The sequence below is a fragment of the Oryx dammah genome, unplaced genomic scaffold (assembly GCF_014754425.2).
Source record: "Oryx dammah isolate SB20612 unplaced genomic scaffold, SCBI_Odam_1.1 HiC_scaffold_9, whole genome shotgun sequence".
Classification (NCBI taxonomy): Eukaryota; Metazoa; Chordata; class Mammalia; order Artiodactyla; family Bovidae; genus Oryx; species Oryx dammah.
Genome location: NW_024070193.1, coordinates 41,249,089 through 41,270,964, shown reverse-complemented (window position 1 = coordinate 41,270,964; position 21,876 = coordinate 41,249,089). Strand labels below are relative to the sequence as shown.

The following is a 21,876-nucleotide window of genomic DNA, read 5'->3' as shown; positions in this document are numbered from 1 at the left end:
GCAGAATATTACCAACCTCTCCAGAGAGAGAGAGGAAAAAAAAAAAAAGGATGATGGAGTAATGCCTTCCAAATTTTGAGGGAAAAAAAAATTGTAATCTAGAATTCTAATATTTAACACATATAGAATCTCTATACAAATAGAGAATCTCTATACAAACAGAACTGGCATATAGATAGATGAGTATGGATGGAGAGAGGGAGGGATAGGTGGATGGATGGATAGATAGATAGATATTCAGGGGATATTAAAGATTTTTTTATCCAAACTCAGACTCTCAAATTCCTTGCAAGTTATGAGTTCTATAACTTATTAGTCACCATAGATAGTTGCTATAAATCATTTATTTGCCTCGGATGATGTATTTAAAAATAACTATGTGACCACACCTTACATTTCCAACTAGTAATTAAGTGTGGAGGCAGGTGAAGAATATTTTTAGTCATAAACACCAAAAATGCTTTTCTTTAATTCATCCTTTACTAGAAAATTACTGGAGGGTACATTATAGCCCCAAAAAGGAAACTAAATGATGAATAAAAATAAAAGAAAGAGAGAGAGAAAGAAAACAAAAAAGTTAAAATAATAAAGACCAGCCTAGTTTAAAACAGAAAGATGGAGTGGGAGGCAAATGTACAGAAAAGCAATGGAACTCAGAGATTTTATATATCTATATATATATATATACACACACACACACACACATATATATACACACATATATATATACACACACATATATATACACACACACATATAAACATAAGAGAAAAGTGATAAACCTAGGACATTAACAATAAAATACTAAAGATAACTATGCAAGTTAAAAATCTGTCATATTAACTTGATGAACAAAAAAGCTACCCCTAAACTCACATCATGGAAAAAATACTGCTGTAGAACATAATATTTACATGCTCATAATGTCAACTCTGAGTTTTACTAAATGGAAATCTGATAATATAATGCTAGGAAGATAAAGGAAGCATGAGACAAGTTCTATATAACATAAGAGGGATTAATAGACAATATTTTAAACTATTGATTCCAAAATAGCAATACAGGCACATTTGAAGAAGACCTAAAGAATTAGTTTCAAGAATCAAAATAATTGCTCAAGAAGAACAGAACCAGAGAGTGGGATGGGATGGAAAAGGATGCTAGGGCTTTGCATAAAAAGTATTTTAATTATATTTTTGTTCCTCTTCCATTATGTGCATTTATTATTTTCACACAATCAATCATTTATACTCTTGAGTTAGAGATAGCGTCTCTATTAATCTAACCAAAGGGTATGATGACTGATGCTGTCAAAATCACATGTTCGTTACTGGAGACAACCTCAACGCAGAGCCGCAGGGAAGTGGCTAAAGAAATGGCGGTGCATCTGAAGGATGGATTAGAGACCAGTGAGAGACACACAGAGCTTGATTTCTGCAAGGTACTGTTAAGAACAAAACACGTCACATTAAAAAAAACTGCAAATGATTAGTCATTTCTTACAATAATGAAAACTGGCCTGCATAAATGACTAGATGCAGAGTTAAAAGCATAGGGTTGTATGAGAGCACAGAAAAATACGGATAATATGTAATTCATTTTAAAGACAATTCATTGAGAACCTGCTGATGAAGTATGAAAAGGATGTGAGAATCCAACTGAAACAACGTAAGAAAGACAAATTGATGTAAAAACAAAACAATAATAAATATTCACCTTAATATGCTTACATAAAAGTGTGGGTTAATTTATTAAGAGAAATAAGATTAAACTGTCTAAACATATTATAGTATTGAAAGTGAGATGTGAACCTCAAAAATTAGAATATCAAATAAAAATATCAGATGTGAATCTGAATCTACCGGGGAAAATTTTTAGAATAAAATAACTGCAAATGTTAAACAAGAATTTTATTAGTGGTTATCTCTGAGTGTTAAGATATTAAGTTTTATAGGGGATTACTTACAATCATGGTTTGTGATTATTATAAACTTTCATTTTTTTAAGATAATCAGGGAGCAGAGTAAAGCTAGGAATTCCTTTTATTAAAATGCAACAACAAAAATATTTCCATTATTTTCCAATGGTTTAAAATAGCCACGTAATATTACTTTTATAATCAGAAAAACAGTGTCTCAGGAACAGGATACACTCTTGTCTAACATTCAAATGATCAATACCCATGCCTGATTGAGCATTTATCTTAGCTTCAAAATCTAGATATTAATGTCTTCTCACTGGTATTCTCCAGCAAAAGTATTTGAAGTTAATGTTCTAAGAAATCTCAAGATTTCCCAGCTACAGTGTAAATCTTCTGAGAAAAGAAATAACATAACATTGTGGGTTATCAGACATCAGTGGGCTTAAGCTCATGTTTTGGAAGATATGCACTTGATTTTTATTACTGTAGCCAAGAACTATTACTGCTATCACTTCTTTGAGTCATAGCACACAATGGTTCCAACACACAAATCCCCATGCAAAACATGATGAGCATAGCTATTGAGCTGATTATAAACCTTTTAACATTGCCAATTAAAACCACACACTATCCACAAGTGAAGGATATTATGACCAATTAGGCTCATAGCTATTAGTAACAAACCTTTTAAGGGCCATGTACATGAACATAAACATGGGGCCCCTCTATCAACATACGCCATATTTTAAAATGCCCAAAACATGTATGAAAATCATATATGAGATGATTAAGAGAAGTATGAGTTGACAAATCTGGAGCAAAAAAAAAAAAAGAGTCATATCATAAGAACAAAGTGCCTTGAATAACTAAATCACAAAGTGTGGAAGAAAATGCCCTAAGAGCAACAGAATCAGTTCTTTGTAAGGAGACAAATACACATTTAAGGGGTGACAGAAATAGTTTCACAGAAAAGGGCATGTCTGAAAAACAGACAGAATTTCAACAGGTAGGGAAGGAAAGAAGAAACACCATGAGCCAAGACTGATGGAGGAGCTGTTAGGGTACACTGACATGTCAGTCATGCATCTTAGGTAGAGAACTGGGTACATGAAGGTGGCATCTGCATTTAAAAACAGGACCATATTTTAAAGGATCATGAAGTTCAGAGAGAGAGGCTTGTACTTAAAATTATTTTTTTTCTGAAATCTTTATTTTATTTTTAAAAAATAAGGCAAACAGAATTTTAAAGTAATTTTTATTTTTCCTATTTATTACCCAGGTTTCAGATGGCATATCAAACACATACAGCTTTTCTTCTCAAACCCAATAGCTTTGAGTCTCAAAATTTTTCTGCTGTAAATATTTTTAGAAAGTTTATTAATATCCAGGTATCTTACCCACCCTATACCTAGGCTGCCTGTGGATCTTTAGGCTGTATTAGGAAGCAGAGAGAACCACGTATTTTAAGAAAAGCAGAAGTAAATTGTATTTCAATGCAGATGGAAGGAAGGGCACATAACCAAGAACAAACACAATTTTGGCCTCAACCTGAAGAATAATGTCAAGAGAGCTAAAGGAACTCTAGCCCTCAAAGGATACTGACAATAATACAAAGTTTTTGTTTTTGAGCCTTGTCAAAGCTAGAAGAGAAAGGAAATAGATCTATCCCCTTGGGGGAGGTGGTGAGGAATGTTGGTGCAAATGTTTGTTTATTTATTTATTTTTAATATATATTTTATTATTAAAAATAATAAATAAAATATATATTAAAATTATTAAATAGTGGACACTACACTGGGCATTTCATACATTCATTCAGTGATGTATATTGAGTGTCCACCACTAACTGAGCAATGTGCTAGGGGCTAAGGGTATGAAAGGAAGTCAAAAGGGGCATCACCTCCATCTTAATGATGCCTTCAGACTAGTGGAGAATATAGACTCCAATTACATGATCAAAGAGTACAAAATGCCCTCAGTGACATTAACTATGCAACCAAGCTGTTATGACAAATTTTCCAAAGCTACACTGTTTGGAGGCATCTTTCAGAAGCAACGCTACTGACAGCACTGGAATGCTGAAGTGGGGAAGGGAAGCATTCCAGCAAGCGGGAAGAGAATGAGCAATGGCCTGGGAAGGAAGAAACACAAGGGGCCCCTCACCTACAGCACACAAACCATGAGGGGGCATGGAATGAAATAAGGTTAGAAAAGTGCAAGTCCAGATTATCATAGAAAGAGTGCAAATGGATTTACTGATGGGAAAACAGAGACCTCAAAGAGCTGGAGAAGTAGGGTGTGGGATGGGACCTGCCCAAGGTGAGACAGCAGTCATAGCAAGGAAAAAAAAAACAAAACAAAAAACCTCAGGTATCTTGACTTGAGGTTTAATGCTATTCTCATTTAATAGTCCTGCCACCCACGGTCAGAGCTCAGGGCTGGGACGATGGGTGGACTCAGGGGCAGCATGGGGCCACACAGGGAAGGGAGACACAGGACTGGCCAACTGGTGGTGGGGGGTGCAGTAATGGCCTGGACCCTTCAACTTTGTCCTTGATATAAGATGCTCGTTTTCAAATTAAATGAGTTATTATTTGAACTATAAGACAAATAGAGCTTTTCCTCTGCAGAGGTGTAAAGTGACACCACCTCTTTGGAAGACAATATTCACATTTAAGAAAGCACACATCTTTGTCCCGGAAGCTCTTTTTCCAGGAATTTATGTTTTAAGTAGTTATTAATATAAAAAGTAATATATTTATGTATTACTATTTGCATTATGTTAATGCATCTATACATTGTAAAGGATGTGTACATTAATGTCATATTGTGGCTCACACAGATTTCTGGAAAACAAAGGTTACCAGAAGGTAATTTGTAATTGCACAAGTAGAAGTGAAGTTACTCAGTCGTGTCTGACTCGTTTTGACCCCATGGACTGTGTAGCCTACCAGGCTTCTCTGCCCATGGAATTTTCCAGGCAAGAGTACTGGAGTGGGTTGCCATTTCCTTTTCCAGGGAATTGTCCCGACCCAGGGATCGAACCCGGGTCTCCTGCACTGCAGGCAGATGCTTTACCATCTGAGCCACCAGGGAAGCCCCTAATAATCGCACAAGTCTGTAACCAAATGTCAATCAGTACGAGAGAGGTTAGATAAATTACAGCAAATACATAAAATGAAATTCTGTGTGGCTGTTGAAAAGTACTGACGTTCGGAGACCTCCATGATGAAAGAGTAAGCCAAGGTGAGAGCAGGGGTAGAACAAGATAATACACAGTGTTCTACCATTTGTGTAAAAATGTACACACTGCCTCTAGAAAAATACACAAATATTACAAAATATACAGCTGCATTACAAAATACACAGTTATTATTAGCATCTGGAAAGGAGAATCTGTTAGCTAGAGGACAAAATGAATCCAACTGTTTTTTCATTTCTAGATCTCTCAACACTTTTTGATTTTTTAAATCAGTAGTACTTATTGTTTGTTCTTAAGAAAAAAAAAATGGTAAGGATTTGGGACCGAGGCGGCAGTGGTCAGGAAACAACATGGGGCAAATCTGTATTCTATAAACAGTTTCAAAGGTTAGCACACCATGGCTTGGCCAACAATGCAAGTAATAGGCTAAAAGGGAAAGTCAAAGTTGTATTCAGATTTTTGATGTCAAAGAGCATCAAGGTAAAGAGACAGAAGAAAAAGTGGACTGGAGAATGCAGACACATGACCAGCTTGGTTTTGAACATACAAAGTCCAAAGCAGAAGCAATATTTCCAGAAATATAAAGCATTTTTCTTTTATATTAGAAGAACTATTCTTTAGATAAAAGTCTGTAGGTGCACTGGGATGACCCAGAGGGATGGTATGGGGAGGGAGGAGGGAGGTGGGTTCAGGATTGGGAACATGTGTACACCCGTGGCGGATTCATGTTGATGTATGGCAAAACCAATACAATATTGTAAAGTAAAAAAATAAAAAAATAAAATAAATAAATAAATAAATGAAAATAAAAATAAAAGAACCTTTGAAAGGTCCAGTGGTTTTCTCCTTTTACAAGTCATTGAAAGCAGTTCTTTAGCAAATATGGGGGGGGAATACATGGCAGGAACAGGCTGCTGCTTCCAAGGTTCGCTCTAACTTCTTCTGTAGGGGTAGAAAGCACGAACGGACCTTGCCACCGTGTAACTGTCAATTTGATTCTATGCTATCTTTTCCTTTTCTGTGCCAGCACTCTGATCTTTCTGTCCCCTAAACTACAACATGCATGTTAATGAATTTCACCAGGCAGCCTTACTTGATATCCTCATCGTTGGCAAAAAGGATGACAGCCCTGGAATTGGGGGTGTCCAGGAGTTGCTTGATAATTTTGTCAAAGTCAATGGTCCTGTCTTTGCGTTCCTGGGGGATTCTCACAGACTGAGCAATGCAGAGCCCACCTGTTCAAGAAAAGAAAGCAGAATGTCAATTAAGTTCCTGAAGAGATACCAAAGGAACCAGGGAGAGTAGACAGGGAGGAGAGAATTATGAATTCTGAGTACACAGCTCCTCTGTGGTGATCTTGCTGAATGAGGAAGGCTTAGGCTAGTAAGCTGAGTCCTGAGCTGTCATTCACACTTGGCATGCCTTCCATGGTATGGCATAGCCTCAATGCACTTGGAAACAGCCACGTGTGCCCAGGAATACCAATGATAGTGACTCTAGGGAGGTAGGTTGTGAAAATGGGTAGATGTCAGTTAGGTCAAGTTGGCTGACAGTGTTGCTGTACTTTATAGGACCATTGGTGACTTCAAGCACACTGAAGGTTGAGAGCCACTTAGATAGTGAAACTGGATGGGAGGCCTTTAAAATGAACGTTATATGCTACAAGAAAACCACAGTCAGCTGCTGTGAAGTGAAGTTGCTGTGAAGTTGCTCAGTCGTGTCTGACTCTTTGCAACCCCACGGACTGTAGCCTATCAGACTCCTCTGTCCATGGGATTTTCCAGTCAGCTACAATATATATATTAAAGAAAAGTATCCAAAGAGAGAAAACTCACATCAATTTCTATTACTTTTCTGGTGTTTGCAGTCTCATAATTTTCCTCCTTCATATCCATCTCAGCTTTTCAAGCTCACAGACAATGGAATAAATCAAAAAAATAAAACAACAATAAGAATAAAATCAACTATATAAATCACAGTAATGAATTTTTTTTTTACTACATGCTATATACTCAGCCTACAAATAATGTCCTTTATGTATGTTACCTGATCTTAAAAACCTTAAAGGCAGTTAGCATTGCCCATGTTGGAAGAGAAGGGGATTAAATAAATAAATAGATGTATTTACTTCAGACTTCTCAAGGCTGTCATGCTATTAATTGGCTTATGATATGCAGCCATTTACGAAGCAACTGATATCCTCCTCACTACCCCAACTCTTGCTTAGTAGTTATTCCCCGATGTAGTATTTTATAAAATACACCTTAAGAAAGGCTGGTATAGGCAAAAGGGGTAGAGAGGATATCTGGAGGTCAAGCCTCAAAGGTCATCCAATGGGCAGAAGGCCTGGGGCAGAGACAAGAGGAAAGCTTTGTTCTCTTTGTAACCTGGAGATGCCCATAACCAACGAGCTTATATCCAAAGCATGGAAAACTGTGCGGATGCTACCAGGTTTCCATAAATATAAAAAATATAAACTCTAATCCAGAAGTGAGCCTCCATTACATTTTACTCCATTATACTTAATCAGTGTCAGCTCTCTGGAAGTGGCTCTCAACCTTCAGTGTGCTTGAAGTCACGAATGGTCCTATAAAGTACAGCAATACTGTCAGCCAACTTGACCTAACTGACATTTACAGAATAATCCCCAGGACAACAGAAGAATACACATTCTTTTCAAGTGAAAATGGAACATTCATTAAGCTGGACCATCTTCTGGGTCATAAAAGAGAAAAATACCCTCAAATTTTAAAAAAACCTTATGACCTCAGACCATAAGAGAATCAAACTAGAAGTAAATAACAGAGAGATAACAGGAAAATCTCCAAACACTTGGAAATTAAACAGCACACATTTAAATAACCCATGGGTCAAAGAGGAAGTACCAAGAAATTTTAAAATATCTCTAAATGAAAACTAAACTGTAACATCTCAGAATGTATAGATTATAGCTAGACTGATGTTTACAGGAAAATAGAAATAATTAAACACTTAAGTTAGGAAAGAAGAAACACACAGAATCAGTAACCTAAGCGTCCACTTTAATAAATAAGACAAAGAAGAGCTAAATAACTCACCTCCCAAAAGGCGGAAAAGACCACAATGGTATATTACTACATAACTACTAAAATGTCTTTCAAAAATAATGAAAATTTCAAATTCTGGAGAAGACGCAGAGCAACAGAAATGCTCATTCATCACTGGGAGAAACACACAATGGTACAAACAGTCTGGAAACCAGGCTGGCATTAAATGTTAAATATAGACTGAACATATAAAGCAGTGGTTCCAACGCTAGGTGTTTTTCCAAGTGAACTGAAAAGTTATGTTCACACAAATGTGCTCAAAATGTTTGTAGAGACTTCATTCTTAACCACTAAAACTGAAAACAAGTAAGACATCTGTGAACAGGTGAATGGATAAATGAACCATTCTCCATGCAGGTGATAGGATATTTTTGAGCAACAAAAGGGAACTACTGATTCTCAGAAGAACATTAATGATTCAAAAATGCATTTTGCTAAGTGAAACGGTCAAACCAAAAAGAGTACACATTATATAATTCTACTCATATGACATTCCAGGGGGAAAAAAGCAAAACCATAGGGTTGGGACACAGATTAGTGGATGCCAAGATTTAGGAGAGAGAGGAGGGCTGGCCACAACGGGACTGCACAAGCACAGCTGGGCAGTGCATGAGGTCCGTATGGTATGTGATGTAGAAATGTGGCTCTATCTACTTGTTAAAACCCGAAGAACAATGTGTCACAATAACTGGACTTTGCTGTATGCAAAATCAACCAAGATATTAGGAGATGCAGACTGTGACAACTGAGGTGAATGGCGTTAAGAATGTACCAGAGCATTTCACTGAAGGGGATGAGTGCAAGAGGAGTTGGCCTAAGCAACTTTTTAAAATAGTGTATAACTGGCAACTAAGGATAAAGACAAGAAGAACTGCACATAAAATGGCACTTGGATTTGTAAAATTTTCACAGGAGTTAGGAATACTGGAACAGCTTTCCATACTCAAGGTGAACAAAACAGGAAATGAATTGTAGATAAGGGGAGGCAGGTTTCTCAGAGAGATAAAGAATTTATATAAACAAGAGTGTGGCAAGAATGGACCATGTGGTGTGAGGGAGAGTCAGAGATAGTGTAAACTCATGGTTTATAGTGAGATCCTTCCACGAGTGGGTCATTTTATACATAAATACATGTACACATTGGTTAGTATACATATATACATATGTGCCTTACCACTATCCGCTGAGAGGGTCTAGAAATGATACTCCACAGCAACAAACACATCTAGTGATACTGGTTTTGAAATACCATCTTTCAACCAAAGGTCTTTTGGGGAAATGGGTGGTTCTCAAGTTGGGGAAAAGCATATAAAAGACAATGTCAGGCAATAAGAAGTTCACAAAAGAGAAAAAAAAAAACAGTAAAGGGGGAGAGATCAAAAGGACATAAGAGCCAACTTAAAAGAGATCCCAGTGAACAAAGCTAGAATAATATTTGCAACAAAATAAATAATGATGGTAATGAATGGCTATCCACAAACTAAAATACAGGCTCAGGAATCCATACTATTAAAAATGACCAAATCAATCAATAGGCCAGAAAGATGGGATGAATCTTCTTCACAGAAAAATCCAAACTAACAAATGTTGATGGATAAGGAGGATAGAATAAGGAGGACAGAATATCACTCTCAGAGCATTAAAGGAAAAACTGTTGCATGCAAGGTCCGCTGATGAACGCTAAAATAAGTATAGGAAACTATAAGAAGACAGTGAACATTTACACAGCTTAAAAGAATCTTGCTCCAAATCTTTACCAGTCATTCAGGTGGTTTAAATATACGCCTACAACTTCTCTGATACTCTTCCTTTGAAAAGGTGGAGATTAATGTTTTTGCCCTTAAATGTAGTCTGGACTTAGTGCCTCACTTCTTAAGAATATGGCAAAGGAAAAAGAATAACTGAATAGTGGAGAAACCCACTGTAACTGGACCACTAAGTTAACATCACTAGTGCTAAGTCACATTGTTAATGTACCCCCTGAGAGGATGTGATAAGGGTGCCCCCATTTGAATTTCATTCTTCCCCCAAATCCATAACTTTCATCTACCCATGAGAAAATGTCAGGAAAATCCAAACTGAGGGACATTCTACTTCTCAAAATTCCTGACTTGGACTTTTCAAAATTGTCAAGGTCATAAAACACAAGACTTAGACATTGAAAACTGGATTGGACCCTTGGACAGAAAAAAGACATTCATGCAAAAACTGGTAAAATTTAAATAATGTCTGTAGTTAAGAGTATTTTTGCACTATTGATTTCTCAGTTGTGATAAACTAGTTATTTAAAGTATTAACATTTGTGAGATGAGTCTGTGGGAATTTTCTTTATGACTCTTTTATAAATTTAAAATTATTTCAAAATAAAACTTAAATTTACATGTATATATGTGTGTGTGTATGTTTGTGTGTGTGTGTGCACGTATTTATGTGTGTGTGTGTGTATTTATATATGTGTGTGCGTGTGTGTGTATTTATATATGTGTGTGTGTGTGTGTGTGTGCGCATGTGTGCATGTCCCCTTCATGGATCACTGCCTTGTCGTGGCAAAGGGGCTTACATAATTCAACGAAGCTATGAGTCCTGCCATGCAGAGTCATCCAAGATGGACAGGTCATAGCAGAGGGTTCTGACAAAACGTGATCCGCTGCAGGAGGGAATGGCAAACCACCCTCGTATACTTGCCGTGAGAACCTCATGGACTGTATAAAAAGCCCAAAAGATATGACACCAAATGATGAGTCCCCCAGGTCTGAAGGTCTTCACTATGCTAACGGGAAAGAGTAGAGGAGAATTACCAATAGCCCCAGAATGAATGAGGCAGCTGGGCCAAAGTGGACACAACCCTCAGTCATGGATGTGTCTGGTGATGAAAGAAAAGTCTGATGCTGCAAAGAAGAGCAGTGTATAGAACTGGAATGTGACGTCCATGAATCGAGGAAAATTGGACATGGTCAAGCAGGAGATGGTAAGAATAAACATCAACATCCTAGGAATCAGCAAACTAAAATGGATGGGAATGGTCAAATTTAATTCAGATGAAGATTATATCTACCACTGTGGGCAAGAATCCCATAGGAGAAACAAAGTAGCCCTTGTAATCAACAAAAGAATCCAAAATACAGTACTGGAGTGCAACCTCAAAAATGACAAATTGATCTTGGTTTATTTCCAATACAAGCCATTCAAAATCACAGTAATCCAAGTCTATGCCCCTACCACCGATGCCCAAGTAGCTGAAGGTGATCAGATCTATCAAGACCTAGAAGACCTCCTAGAACTAACACCTAAAAAAGACGTTCTCTTCATCATCAGAGATTGGAATGCAAAAGTAGGAAGTCAAGATATACCTGGAGTAATGGGCAAGTCTGACCTTTGAGAACAAAATGAAGTAGGCCAAAGGTTAACTGAATTCTGCCAAAAGAATGCACTGGTCATAGCAAACACTGTTTGTCAACAACACAAGAGACGACTTTGTACATGGACATTACCAAATGGTCCATACCAAAATCAAATTGATTATATTCTTGGCAGCCAAAGATGCAGAAGCTGTATACAGTCAGCAAAAACAAGACCTGAAGGTGACTGTGGCTCAGATCATCAGCTTCTCATAGCAAAATTCAGGCTTAAACCAAAGAAAACAAGGGAAAACAATAGGCCAGCCAGGTATGACTTAAAATCCTGTATGAATTTGCAGCAGAGGTAATGAATAGGTTCAAGGGACTAGATCTAGTTAACAGTTTGCCTGACGAACTATGGACAGAGGTCCATAACATTGTACAGGAGGAGGTGAATAAAGCCATCCCAAAGGAAAAGCAAAGCAAGAAGGCAGAGTGGTTATCTGAGGAGGCTTTACAAATAGTGGAAGAACAAAGAGAAGTGAAAATCAAGGGAGAGTGGGAAAAGTACCTCCAATTAAATGCAGAGTCCCAAAACTTAGCTATAAGAGACACAAAAACCTTCTTCAATGAACAATGCTTAATAATAGAAGAAAACAGCAAAAGGCAAAGACTAGAGATCTCTTCTGGAAAATTGGAAACATCAAGAAAGGATTCCACACAAAGATGGGCACAATAAAGGATAAAATTGCTTAACAGATCAAGAAGAGATGGAAAGAATATACAGAGGAACTGTATAAAAAAGATCTTAATGAACTGGATTACTATGATGGTGTGGTTAGTCACACAGAGCCAGACATTCTGGAGTGCAAATTCAAGAAGCACTGCTGTTAATATAGCTAGTGGTTACAATGAAATTCCAGCAGAACTACTCAGATCCCTAAAGAAGGATGGCATCAAGGTTTTGCATTCGTTATGTCAGCAAATCTTGAAGACCCAGCAGTGGCCACAGGATTGGCAAAGGTCAATCCTCATTCCAATTCCCAAGAAGGGTAGTACCAAAGAATGTGCTAACCATCAGACAACTGCATTCATCTCCCAAGCTAGTTAAGTCATACTTAAAATCTTGCATGTTAGGCTTCAGCATTATGTGAGCCAAGAACTTCCAGATGTTCAAGCTAGGTTTAGAAAAGGAAGAGGAACCAGAGATCAAATTGCCAATGTTCTCTGGATTATAGAGAAAGCAAGACAATTTCAGAAAAATGTCTATCTCTGTTTCATCAACTATGCTAAAGACTTTGACTGTGTGGATCATGCAAAATGGTGGAAAACTCTTAGAGAGATGAGAATACCAGACCGTCTTACTTGTCTCCTGAGAAACTTGTATGTGGGTCAAGGAGCAATAGTTAGAACCCTGTATGGAACAACTGATTGGCTCAAGATCGAGAAAGGGATACAACAGGGCTGTCTGCTGTTACTCTATTTAACCTATATACTGAGCACATCATGAGAAATGCTAGGCTGGATGACTTACAAGCTGGAATCAAGACAGGCAGGAGAAACATCAACAACCTCAGATATGCAGATGATACCACTCTAATGGCAGAAAGTGAAAAGGAATTAAAGAGCCTCTTGATGAGGGTGAAGGAAGACAGTGAAAAAAGCTGGCTTAAGACTAAATATTAAACACACACAAAAAAACAAACACTAAGATCATGGCATCCAGCCTCATTACCTCATGGCAAATGAAGGGGACAAGGTGGAAGTAGTGACAGATATCCTCTTCTTGGGCTCCAAACTCACTGCAGATGGTGACTGCAGCCATGAAATCAGAAGAGGATTGCATCTTGGTGGGAAAGCAATGACAAACCTAGACAATATGTTGAAAAGCAGAGACATTACTCTGCCAACAAAGGTCCATATTGTCAAGTGGACAATATGGTCATCCCAGTGATCATGTATAGTTTTGAGAGCTGGACCATAAAGAAGGCAGACCACCAAAGAATTGATGCCTTTGAACTGTGGTGCTAGAGAAGATGCCCCAAATTCCCTTGGACAGCAAGGAGATCAAACCGGTCAATTTTAAGGGAGGTCAAACTTGAATATTCACTGGAAGTACTGATGCTTAAGCACCAGTATTTTTGGTCATCTGATGCAAAGAGATGACTCAGTGGAAAAGTTCCTGATGTTGGGAAAGATTGAGGGCAGAAGGAGAAGAAGGTGTCAGAGGCTGAGATGGTTGGACCGCATTACCAATGCAAAGAACATGAACTTGGGCAAACTCCAGGAGAAGGTGAGGGACAGGGGGGCCTTGCATGCTGCAGCCCATGGGGTCACAGAGTCGGACATGACTAGGCGACTAAACAACAACAAGTGCGTGTGTGTCTATCATCTGTTTATCTATACCTACCTGACTGTCCATTCTTCTCTATAATGAACACTTATTTAGCAAGTAGAGAATCAGATGCAGGAATCTGAATTTTAAACTAGAGCTTTATCATGCTGGCTCAGATAGTAAAGAAACTGCCTGTAATGCAGGAGACGTGGGTTCAATCCCCGATTCGGGAAGATCCCCTAGAGAAGGAAATGGCAACTCACTTCAGCATACTTGCCTGGAGAATCCCGTGGACAGAGGAAGCTTGCAGGCTACAGTCCATGTGGTCACAAAGAACCAGACACAACTGAGCAACTAACACACTTAGCTCAATGATTCTCTTGTATTCTCACCTCCAGAGGTTCTCTTCAGCACGTTTGCATGAGGCCTGTGAATGTGCATTTCTAACAAGTCCCCAGGAGATACTGATACTGCAGGTCAGGGACCATATTTTGAGATCACTGGTCTAGGTGACATTGCTGCAGGTAGCCAGGGGATCAGATTGGGCTTCCCTGGTGGCTCACATGGTAAAGAAATTTGCCTGCAATGCAGGAGACCTGCGTTTGATCCCTGAGTTGGAAAGATCCCTGGGAGAAGGGAATGCCAATCCATCCCACTGTTCTGGCCTGGGAAATCCCATGGACAGAGAAGCCTGGCAAGCTACAGTCCCTGGGATCTCAGAGAGCAGGACATGACTGAATGACTAACACTTACTTACTTAGGATAGTGAGACAGAAAGAAGGGAGGGATGGATTGTTGCGCTTTATCATAATGTTTCCACTGATGCAGAGAGAGAACTAGAGGAGTGTCCCTGGGTAATGGCGACTACAGTCTCAAGGCTGTAATGGCTCCAAATCTGGAAAATATCAGGCAGTAGAGATGGATGAAACCATCAGCAAACTGTTCTGAGGCTGCTGTGGAGAAGAAATGACCAGTTTACCACCCTTTTGGCAGGAGAAGGGGAATAATTCTGGACGGAAACTCAGCTTCTCATCAGGATTCATGTACAGTTGAGTGATTAAGCATATCAGAGCAAACTCCATTTGGTACCATGATTAGTGGAGGGGCGGTCTGCACTTGTGGGTTTTGGGCTCAGCCAGTTCACACTAGGGGAAACCATGCATGGAGTTTCGTGACTGCAGAATTGAGATGCTCACCCTATCTTACAGAGAACTGCCCACAGTGAGTAAAATCAAACAACTCAACAGAGGAGAGACACTGGCTATTAACATGGTAATGAGAATGGATGTGTTCATAAAGCTAAAATGTAAAATGCAAGGAAAATGGAAAAACAGAGGATGAGAGAGAAACATGCTGTTTTGATCATCTTCTCTTGGAAGACTTGAATGGTACCTGCTGGAAAAACAGTCATTTCATTTGCCTCAGACCCACAAGAGAATGTGGCAGGATGAAAAATGTACGTATATCACACACAGACGACTTAAACCAAGCATTCAATTCAGACCAACCATGCCCTGCCAGAAACGGGCCACTTAGAGAAAACAATTCAGGTCTTGTGTTTCTGCCAGCAAGAAAGGAAGTGGTCTAACACCCAGGAACACACAGGCACACACACATATGCACTTCTGGTGTTTGAATATCAGTTACTTTATTTCTCATTCATGGTGATAACCCAGCACCCTACACTCTCCTGTGACATGGAGCCAATTTTTTTCATCTTAAGCTATTGCCTTATTGGACGCAAACTTTCTATGGTTTGTGTTCTAGCTTAGTCGCTCACAGTGGATTCAGATTTCTCTCTCTTACATACCTGATGTTAGTCACCACAATACATTAGCAATCTGTATCTGAGAAAATATTGGTTCAGCACTTTGAGTTTAAGAATCTAGCATTTGAGGGGTATTTCATTTGTGTGTAAAGACCACTTGGAGTTTGGCAGTGCTGGGTGGCATTGCAACTGCCAATTCACATTTGTGGAGGGGCACAAATGTGTAGGAAAAATTGGACAGTATCATCATACGTGTTGCAAATGGAGAGACAGGTCACAGCCAGGACAACTCCCTTCTTGACACGTCAGCTCTGACTGAATAAGCCCACTGTCAGTAGCTTGAGGACTACAAGTCACTGAGGTCATGGAAATAACTTCAGCATCCCAGGAATCAATCTGCTTCTCAATTTGGAGCTGCAAACCTGGCCAGTTTTCTGTCTGCCTGTGGTAGCCAGCAATCTATAACTGCAAGAGAAACTTCAGGAGTCAGGCCAAAGAGTGCTTCCATTAAAAAGAGTTTTCTCTCCCAAATGATTATTGATTCTCTCCCATCGAATAAGCAGAAGCAATAGGAAAGCATTTAAAGTTTGCAATTCAATCCCGTCAGAGCTTCCACATCATACAATCCCACTGAGGATTTGGTCTGCTATTTTGATATGGCAATCCAACTTAGCAAATATTTATTAAGACTCTACTCTGTGAAGGGTTCTCTAGGAATTATTTTTCCGAAGGAATATATAAAAGCAGTACAAACAGACTTAGAAATGACCTTGTCCCATTCTCTTTTACAAACAGGGAAGCTGAGGTCCATAGAGTTTGATAGCAATGGTACTGATCACAGCTGGGGGACTGCCACTCAGTGAGTCCTGCGTAGATGTCAGATGCCATCCTAAGTGCTTTCTCTCATACCGGCTGGTCATATAACCCTATGAGGCAGGTGTGCTAACATTCCCATTCGGACAGGTGGAAACAGAGGCATTCTGAAGTAACTTATCCCAAGTTACGAATTCAGCAACAGAGGAGTGCTAGGATGTTTGTCTTTCAAAATAAACCCCACAGATTATGGAGAGAGGATGACAAATATCATACAAGCAGAAAAAGACATACCTGACACACCGAATTAGAGGAATCACCAGAGGTGTAATGGAAGAAATTTAGTCTCAGATGGGAGGTGTCACATCTGTGCAGGGGGTCAGTGGAAGGACGCTTAATGGAGGGAAGACAGAAGTCAAATTGGAAAAGTCATTATGGATAAGATCACCCAGCCTTCCCTTGCTTCTTGGCTCACAGATTCCTGGTTTTGCTCAGGGTGGAGAGATGTCTGGTTCCAAGTAATAGTTCATCACAGATTATACAGAAATGGGCAGTTCTGCGTCCAAATTTGCCAGCCCCTTCTCAAGGTAGAAATGCCCATGAAATGCAGGTAGGGGTTGCTGAGGACAGCTTTGGGAAAAGCTTGCTCATTTTGAAAAGGAGAGAGGAAAAAAGAGAGGCTGCCATTCCTCCTCCTCCAGCCTTTAGGTGTTAGGTCTAGAGCTCTTACTGCCTTCTTGACACCGTCCAGCCACACGGAGAATAATGAACAACGATGCAGTAAAAACAGCAAACCAGAAAGACAGAAAGAACTAGAGTCCCTGATCTTCTGCATGGTTGCACAGAAGCCATACTGCCAGCAGTCACTTACCTCTGATATGTGAGAAAACAAACAAAATGTTCTCATTTAGTTACTAGCATTAAGTTTTCTGTTACTTGCAGTTGAACACAGTCCTAACTTATCCTTGCCTTTAAAGAACTTCCAGCCCATTAAAAAGGACAGAAAATTACTGATGGTGCAAAAGAGTCACATAGAGGTAAGAGGCAGAATAAAGGCCAGGAATCACAGTGTGGTGGCGGGGGATGCTGTGGCAAAGGGCTGACTCGTGCCTGCATGGATCTGTGGGCAAGATAGCTGGGGGCAAGAGAAAGACAAAGGGGAGGAGAGTAAGCTGCCATATGGAAAAATGAAATGGTACCCAGGGTCAGAGGAAGAGGGCAAAGAGTTTGATGACGGGGACACATTTATTGAAGGCCTGAGAATAACAAGTTCAGGGTTCTTGATTTTTCATAGTCACTACCTGTCTGCATAATCTTTCACATACACATATTCCTTTCTAGATTGAAAGGAGAGAGGATAGAAAGCAGGAAGCAAGGGCACTCAAATAAAATACTCAGCAGCCAGAACGTAAGGAATATTGGGGGAGCTTAGATAGATGAGCTTGCCTATAGCAAAGTGGAATGAAAATCAGTGGTTAAACTAATGGCGTTGGGGTGGGACTGCACAAGACTTCATGAGACAAACCAGAAGAAAGCATATGCTTGGGTGAAAAATCTCTGTGGGAGCACTACGTGTCTTGCTGAGAACAGAACTCACGTGGTGTCTGCACAAGGTAATGGCAGGTTAATTCATCATATCTTTCAGCCAAGAATGTCAGACCTCAAATCTCACTTAAACGTGTTCAGCAATTTCAGGAGCATCGTTGTACCTGAGAAGAATTTGCATCTTAGTTTGGGAGACACTGGGATGCAAAGCAAACTTGAATGCAGTCGTGCATATTCTAGTTGGCTTGATCTGAGAACCTAGGAGATTTAATGACACTTAGTACAACCCTCTCATTTTAAAGATGGTGACAATGGTCTGGAAAGGGCAGGTGACTGGGCAACTTGGCAACAGAGCTGATGCTCTGAGAGTAATGTGATTTTCTTCTTAAATTTCAGATTTGACTCTCTCTCAGCTGGTGATGTTACCCTCTGAGTTACCCTCTTTGCCATTTTATAGCCACACATTCACTCTTTAACAGAAAATTCACCAAGCACCTGCCTTGTATGTACATATTATTTTAAGTTGGTAGGGATAAAGAAATCAACATAAAAGACAAACATCCTATTCATTCTCATGGGGATGCATACAAATAAGACCACTTTTCTTCTTAATTCTCTTTCAGAACTGATGGCCTCTGAGAATGCTCTGAGTTTCATTAATAGCCAGTATGAAACATCAAGTTATTCTCCTCAACAGCTGGTACCTTGGCAGGTTGTGAACAGGTTAATCAAGAATGTGCTCTGATTCAGGAAGCCTTTGGAAGGCAAGCTGTTCCTTTCCCCAAACAAGAACTAAGAAATTGGCTGATTTTTCACAGTCACTGGTTTTCCCTGTGGCTTGAAGAGCCTGGGCCGTCTGAAGCAATTGTCACTTGTCTCCAAGCAGCGACTCTGTGAGGCTGGCCCAGGACACATCCCTGGACAATAAAAAGGAGGTCAGCCATGGATATCAAACAGGACTGGTATTTCCAAACCACCGTTAGCATTTATTCAATTTCTCACTTGGCTGTGTATAGGGTAAATGGAACAGACCCATTTTGTGATTCATTTTAAATCTTGAGTATTAGGGGATAATCAGATATTATATCTCTGTGGAAATCCATCCAGATAATTCAAATTCAGTGGGAATTTAGGGCAGACATATATATACATATGTGTGTAAATACATATATATGTATACATATACACATATGTATACATATATATGTATATAAGCTATTTTACTATTTCCTTATATAACTAGGACAGTGGTTCTAAAGAGATGCTCTTACTTTTGTGAATTCTGCAGTACTCTATTAGAGTGATTTTTAAAATAGTCTCCACACTACTAGTTTTCAGAATAAACTTAATAACGGATTTCTGTCTTCAGAGTCTTCATTTCTTCTTTCACTAAAGTAGTACATGTCCCCATAATGACTCCCTTTATTGGTTCCAAAGCCTTTTTAATTTTTCCATTCTTTTTATTAAGATACGGTTGATTTACAATATTGAGTTAGTTTCAGGTTTACAGAAGAGTGATTTACTTGACATACATACATATATATGTCTAAAGACATCTATTCTTTTTCAGATTATTTTTCATATAGGTTATTACAGAGTGTTGAGTAGGGTTCCCTGTGCTATACAATAGGTTCTTATTGACTACCTATTATAGGTATATTACTGCATATATATTAACCCCAAATTCCTAACTCATCCCTACTCCTTTTCCCCTTTGGAAACCTCATTTGAACACTTTTGTTGTTGTTCATTCGCTAAGTGGTGTCTGACTCTTGACCACCCCATGGACTGTAGCATACTAGGCTCCTCTGTCCTCAACTATCTCCCAGAATTTGCTCAAATTCATGTCTGTTGATTCAGTGATGCCATCAACCATCTCATCCTCTGCCACCTCCTTCTTTTGCCTTCAAGCTTTCCCAGCATCAAGGTCTTTTCCAGTGAGTCCACTTTTTGTATCAGGTGGCCAAAGTTTTGTAGCTTCAGCATCAGTCCTTCCAGTGAATATTCAGAGTTGATTTCCTTTAGTATTGACTGGTATGATCTCCTTGCTGTCCAAGGGATTCTCAAGAGTCTTCTCTAGCACCACAGTTTGAAAGCATCAGTTCTTCAGCACTCAGCCTTCTTTATGGTCCAACTCTCACATCAGTGCATGACTACTGGAAAAACTATGGCTTTGACTATATGGATCTTTGGCAGCAAAGTGATGTCACTGCTTTTTTAATATGATGTCTAGGTTTGTCATGGCTTACTTTCCAAGGAGAAGGTATCCTGCATTGCAGGCAGATTCTTTGCCATCTGAGCCACCAGGGAAGTCCTTGCAAGGAGCAAATGTCTTTTAATTTCATTGCTGCACTTACAGTGAACAGTGATTTTGGAGCCCAAGAAAATAAAATCTGTTACTGCTTCCATTTTTTCCCCATCTATTTGCCAAGAAGTGATGGAATTGGATGCCATGATCTTAGGTTTTTGAATGCTGAGTTTTAAGCCAGCTCTTCACTCTCCTCTTCACCCTCATCAAGAAGCTCTTTACTTCCTCTTCATTTTCTGCCATCAGAGTGGTATCATCTGTGTATCTGAGGTTGCTGGTATTTCTCCCAGCAGTTTGATTCCAGCTTGTGATTCATTCAGCTCAGCATTCCGCATGGTGTATTCTGCATAATAGTTAAATAAGCAGGGTGATAATATATAGCCTTGTTGTGTTCCTTCTGCAAGTTGGAACCAGCTCATTGTTCCATGTCTGGTTCTAACTATTGCTTCTTAACCTGCATAAAGGTTTCTCAGGAAACAGATAAGGTGGCCTGGTATTCTCATCTCTCTTTAATAATTTTCCAGTTTTTGTGATCCACAAGTCAAAGGCTTTAGCATAGTCAGTGAAACAGAAGTAGGTTTTTTTTCTTTTTCTGGAATTCCCTTGCTTTATCCATGATCCAACGAATGTTGGCAATTTGATTTCTGGTTCCTCTGCCTCTTCAAAACCAGCTGTATATCTTGATGTTCTGGGTCCATGTACTGCTGAGGCATAGCTTGAAGGATTTTGAACATATCCTTGCTAGCATGTGAAATGAGAGCAACTGTAGTTTTCTTCTAAAGCATTCTTGCTCACATCTGTAGATATAATGGTCATCTGATAAATTCACCCATTCCCATCCATTTTAGTTCACTGATTCCTAAGATGTCCATGTTCAATCTTGCTATCTCCTGCTTGACCACATCTGATTTAACTTGAGTCATGGACCTAACATTCCAGGTTCTTATGCAATACTTTTCTTTACAGCAACAGACTTTACTTTTACCACCAGACATCTACAACTGAGCTCCATTTCTGCTTTGGCCCAGCTACTTCATTCTTTCTGGAGCTATAAGTAATTGCCCTCTGCTCTTCCCCAGGAGTATACTGGACACCTTCTGACCTGGATTGCTCATCTTCTGATGTCCTATCTTTTGCCTTTTCATACTGTTCATGGGGTTCCCCAGGCAAGAATGCTGGAGTGGGTTGCCATTTCCCCCTCCAGTGGACCATGTTTTGTCAGAATTCTTCACTCTGAACCATCTATCTTGGGTGGGTCTGCACAGCACGGCTCACAGCTTCATTGAGTTACACAAGCTCCTTCGCCACATCAAAGCTGTGACCCATGAAGGAGATTTGAACACTCAAGTACTAAAGTGAAAGTGAAAGAAAGTGAAGTCGCTCAGTCGTGTCCGACTCTTTGTGACCCCGTGGACTGTAGCCTACCAGGCTCCTCTGTCCATGGGAGTTTCCAGGCAATAGTACTGGAGTGGGTTGCCATTTCCTTCTCCAGGGGATCTTCCCATCCCAGGGATTGAACCCAGGTCTCCTGCATTGTAGACAGACGCTTTACCGTCTGAG

At 39.5% G+C, this 21,876-nt stretch overlaps 1 protein-coding gene across 1 annotated transcript in view; it reads right to left on the bottom strand.

Moving 5' to 3' along the window:
- Window positions 1-21,876, bottom strand: part of GRM7 (glutamate metabotropic receptor 7) — a 638,108-nt gene that overhangs the window by 165,793 nt on the left and 450,439 nt on the right. The window contains exon 4 of the mRNA XM_040245962.1: window positions 6,217-6,358. Coding sequence (XP_040101896.1) covers window positions 6,217-6,358 — 142 coding nt within the window. The remainder of the gene's footprint in view (window positions 1-6,216; window positions 6,359-21,876) is intronic.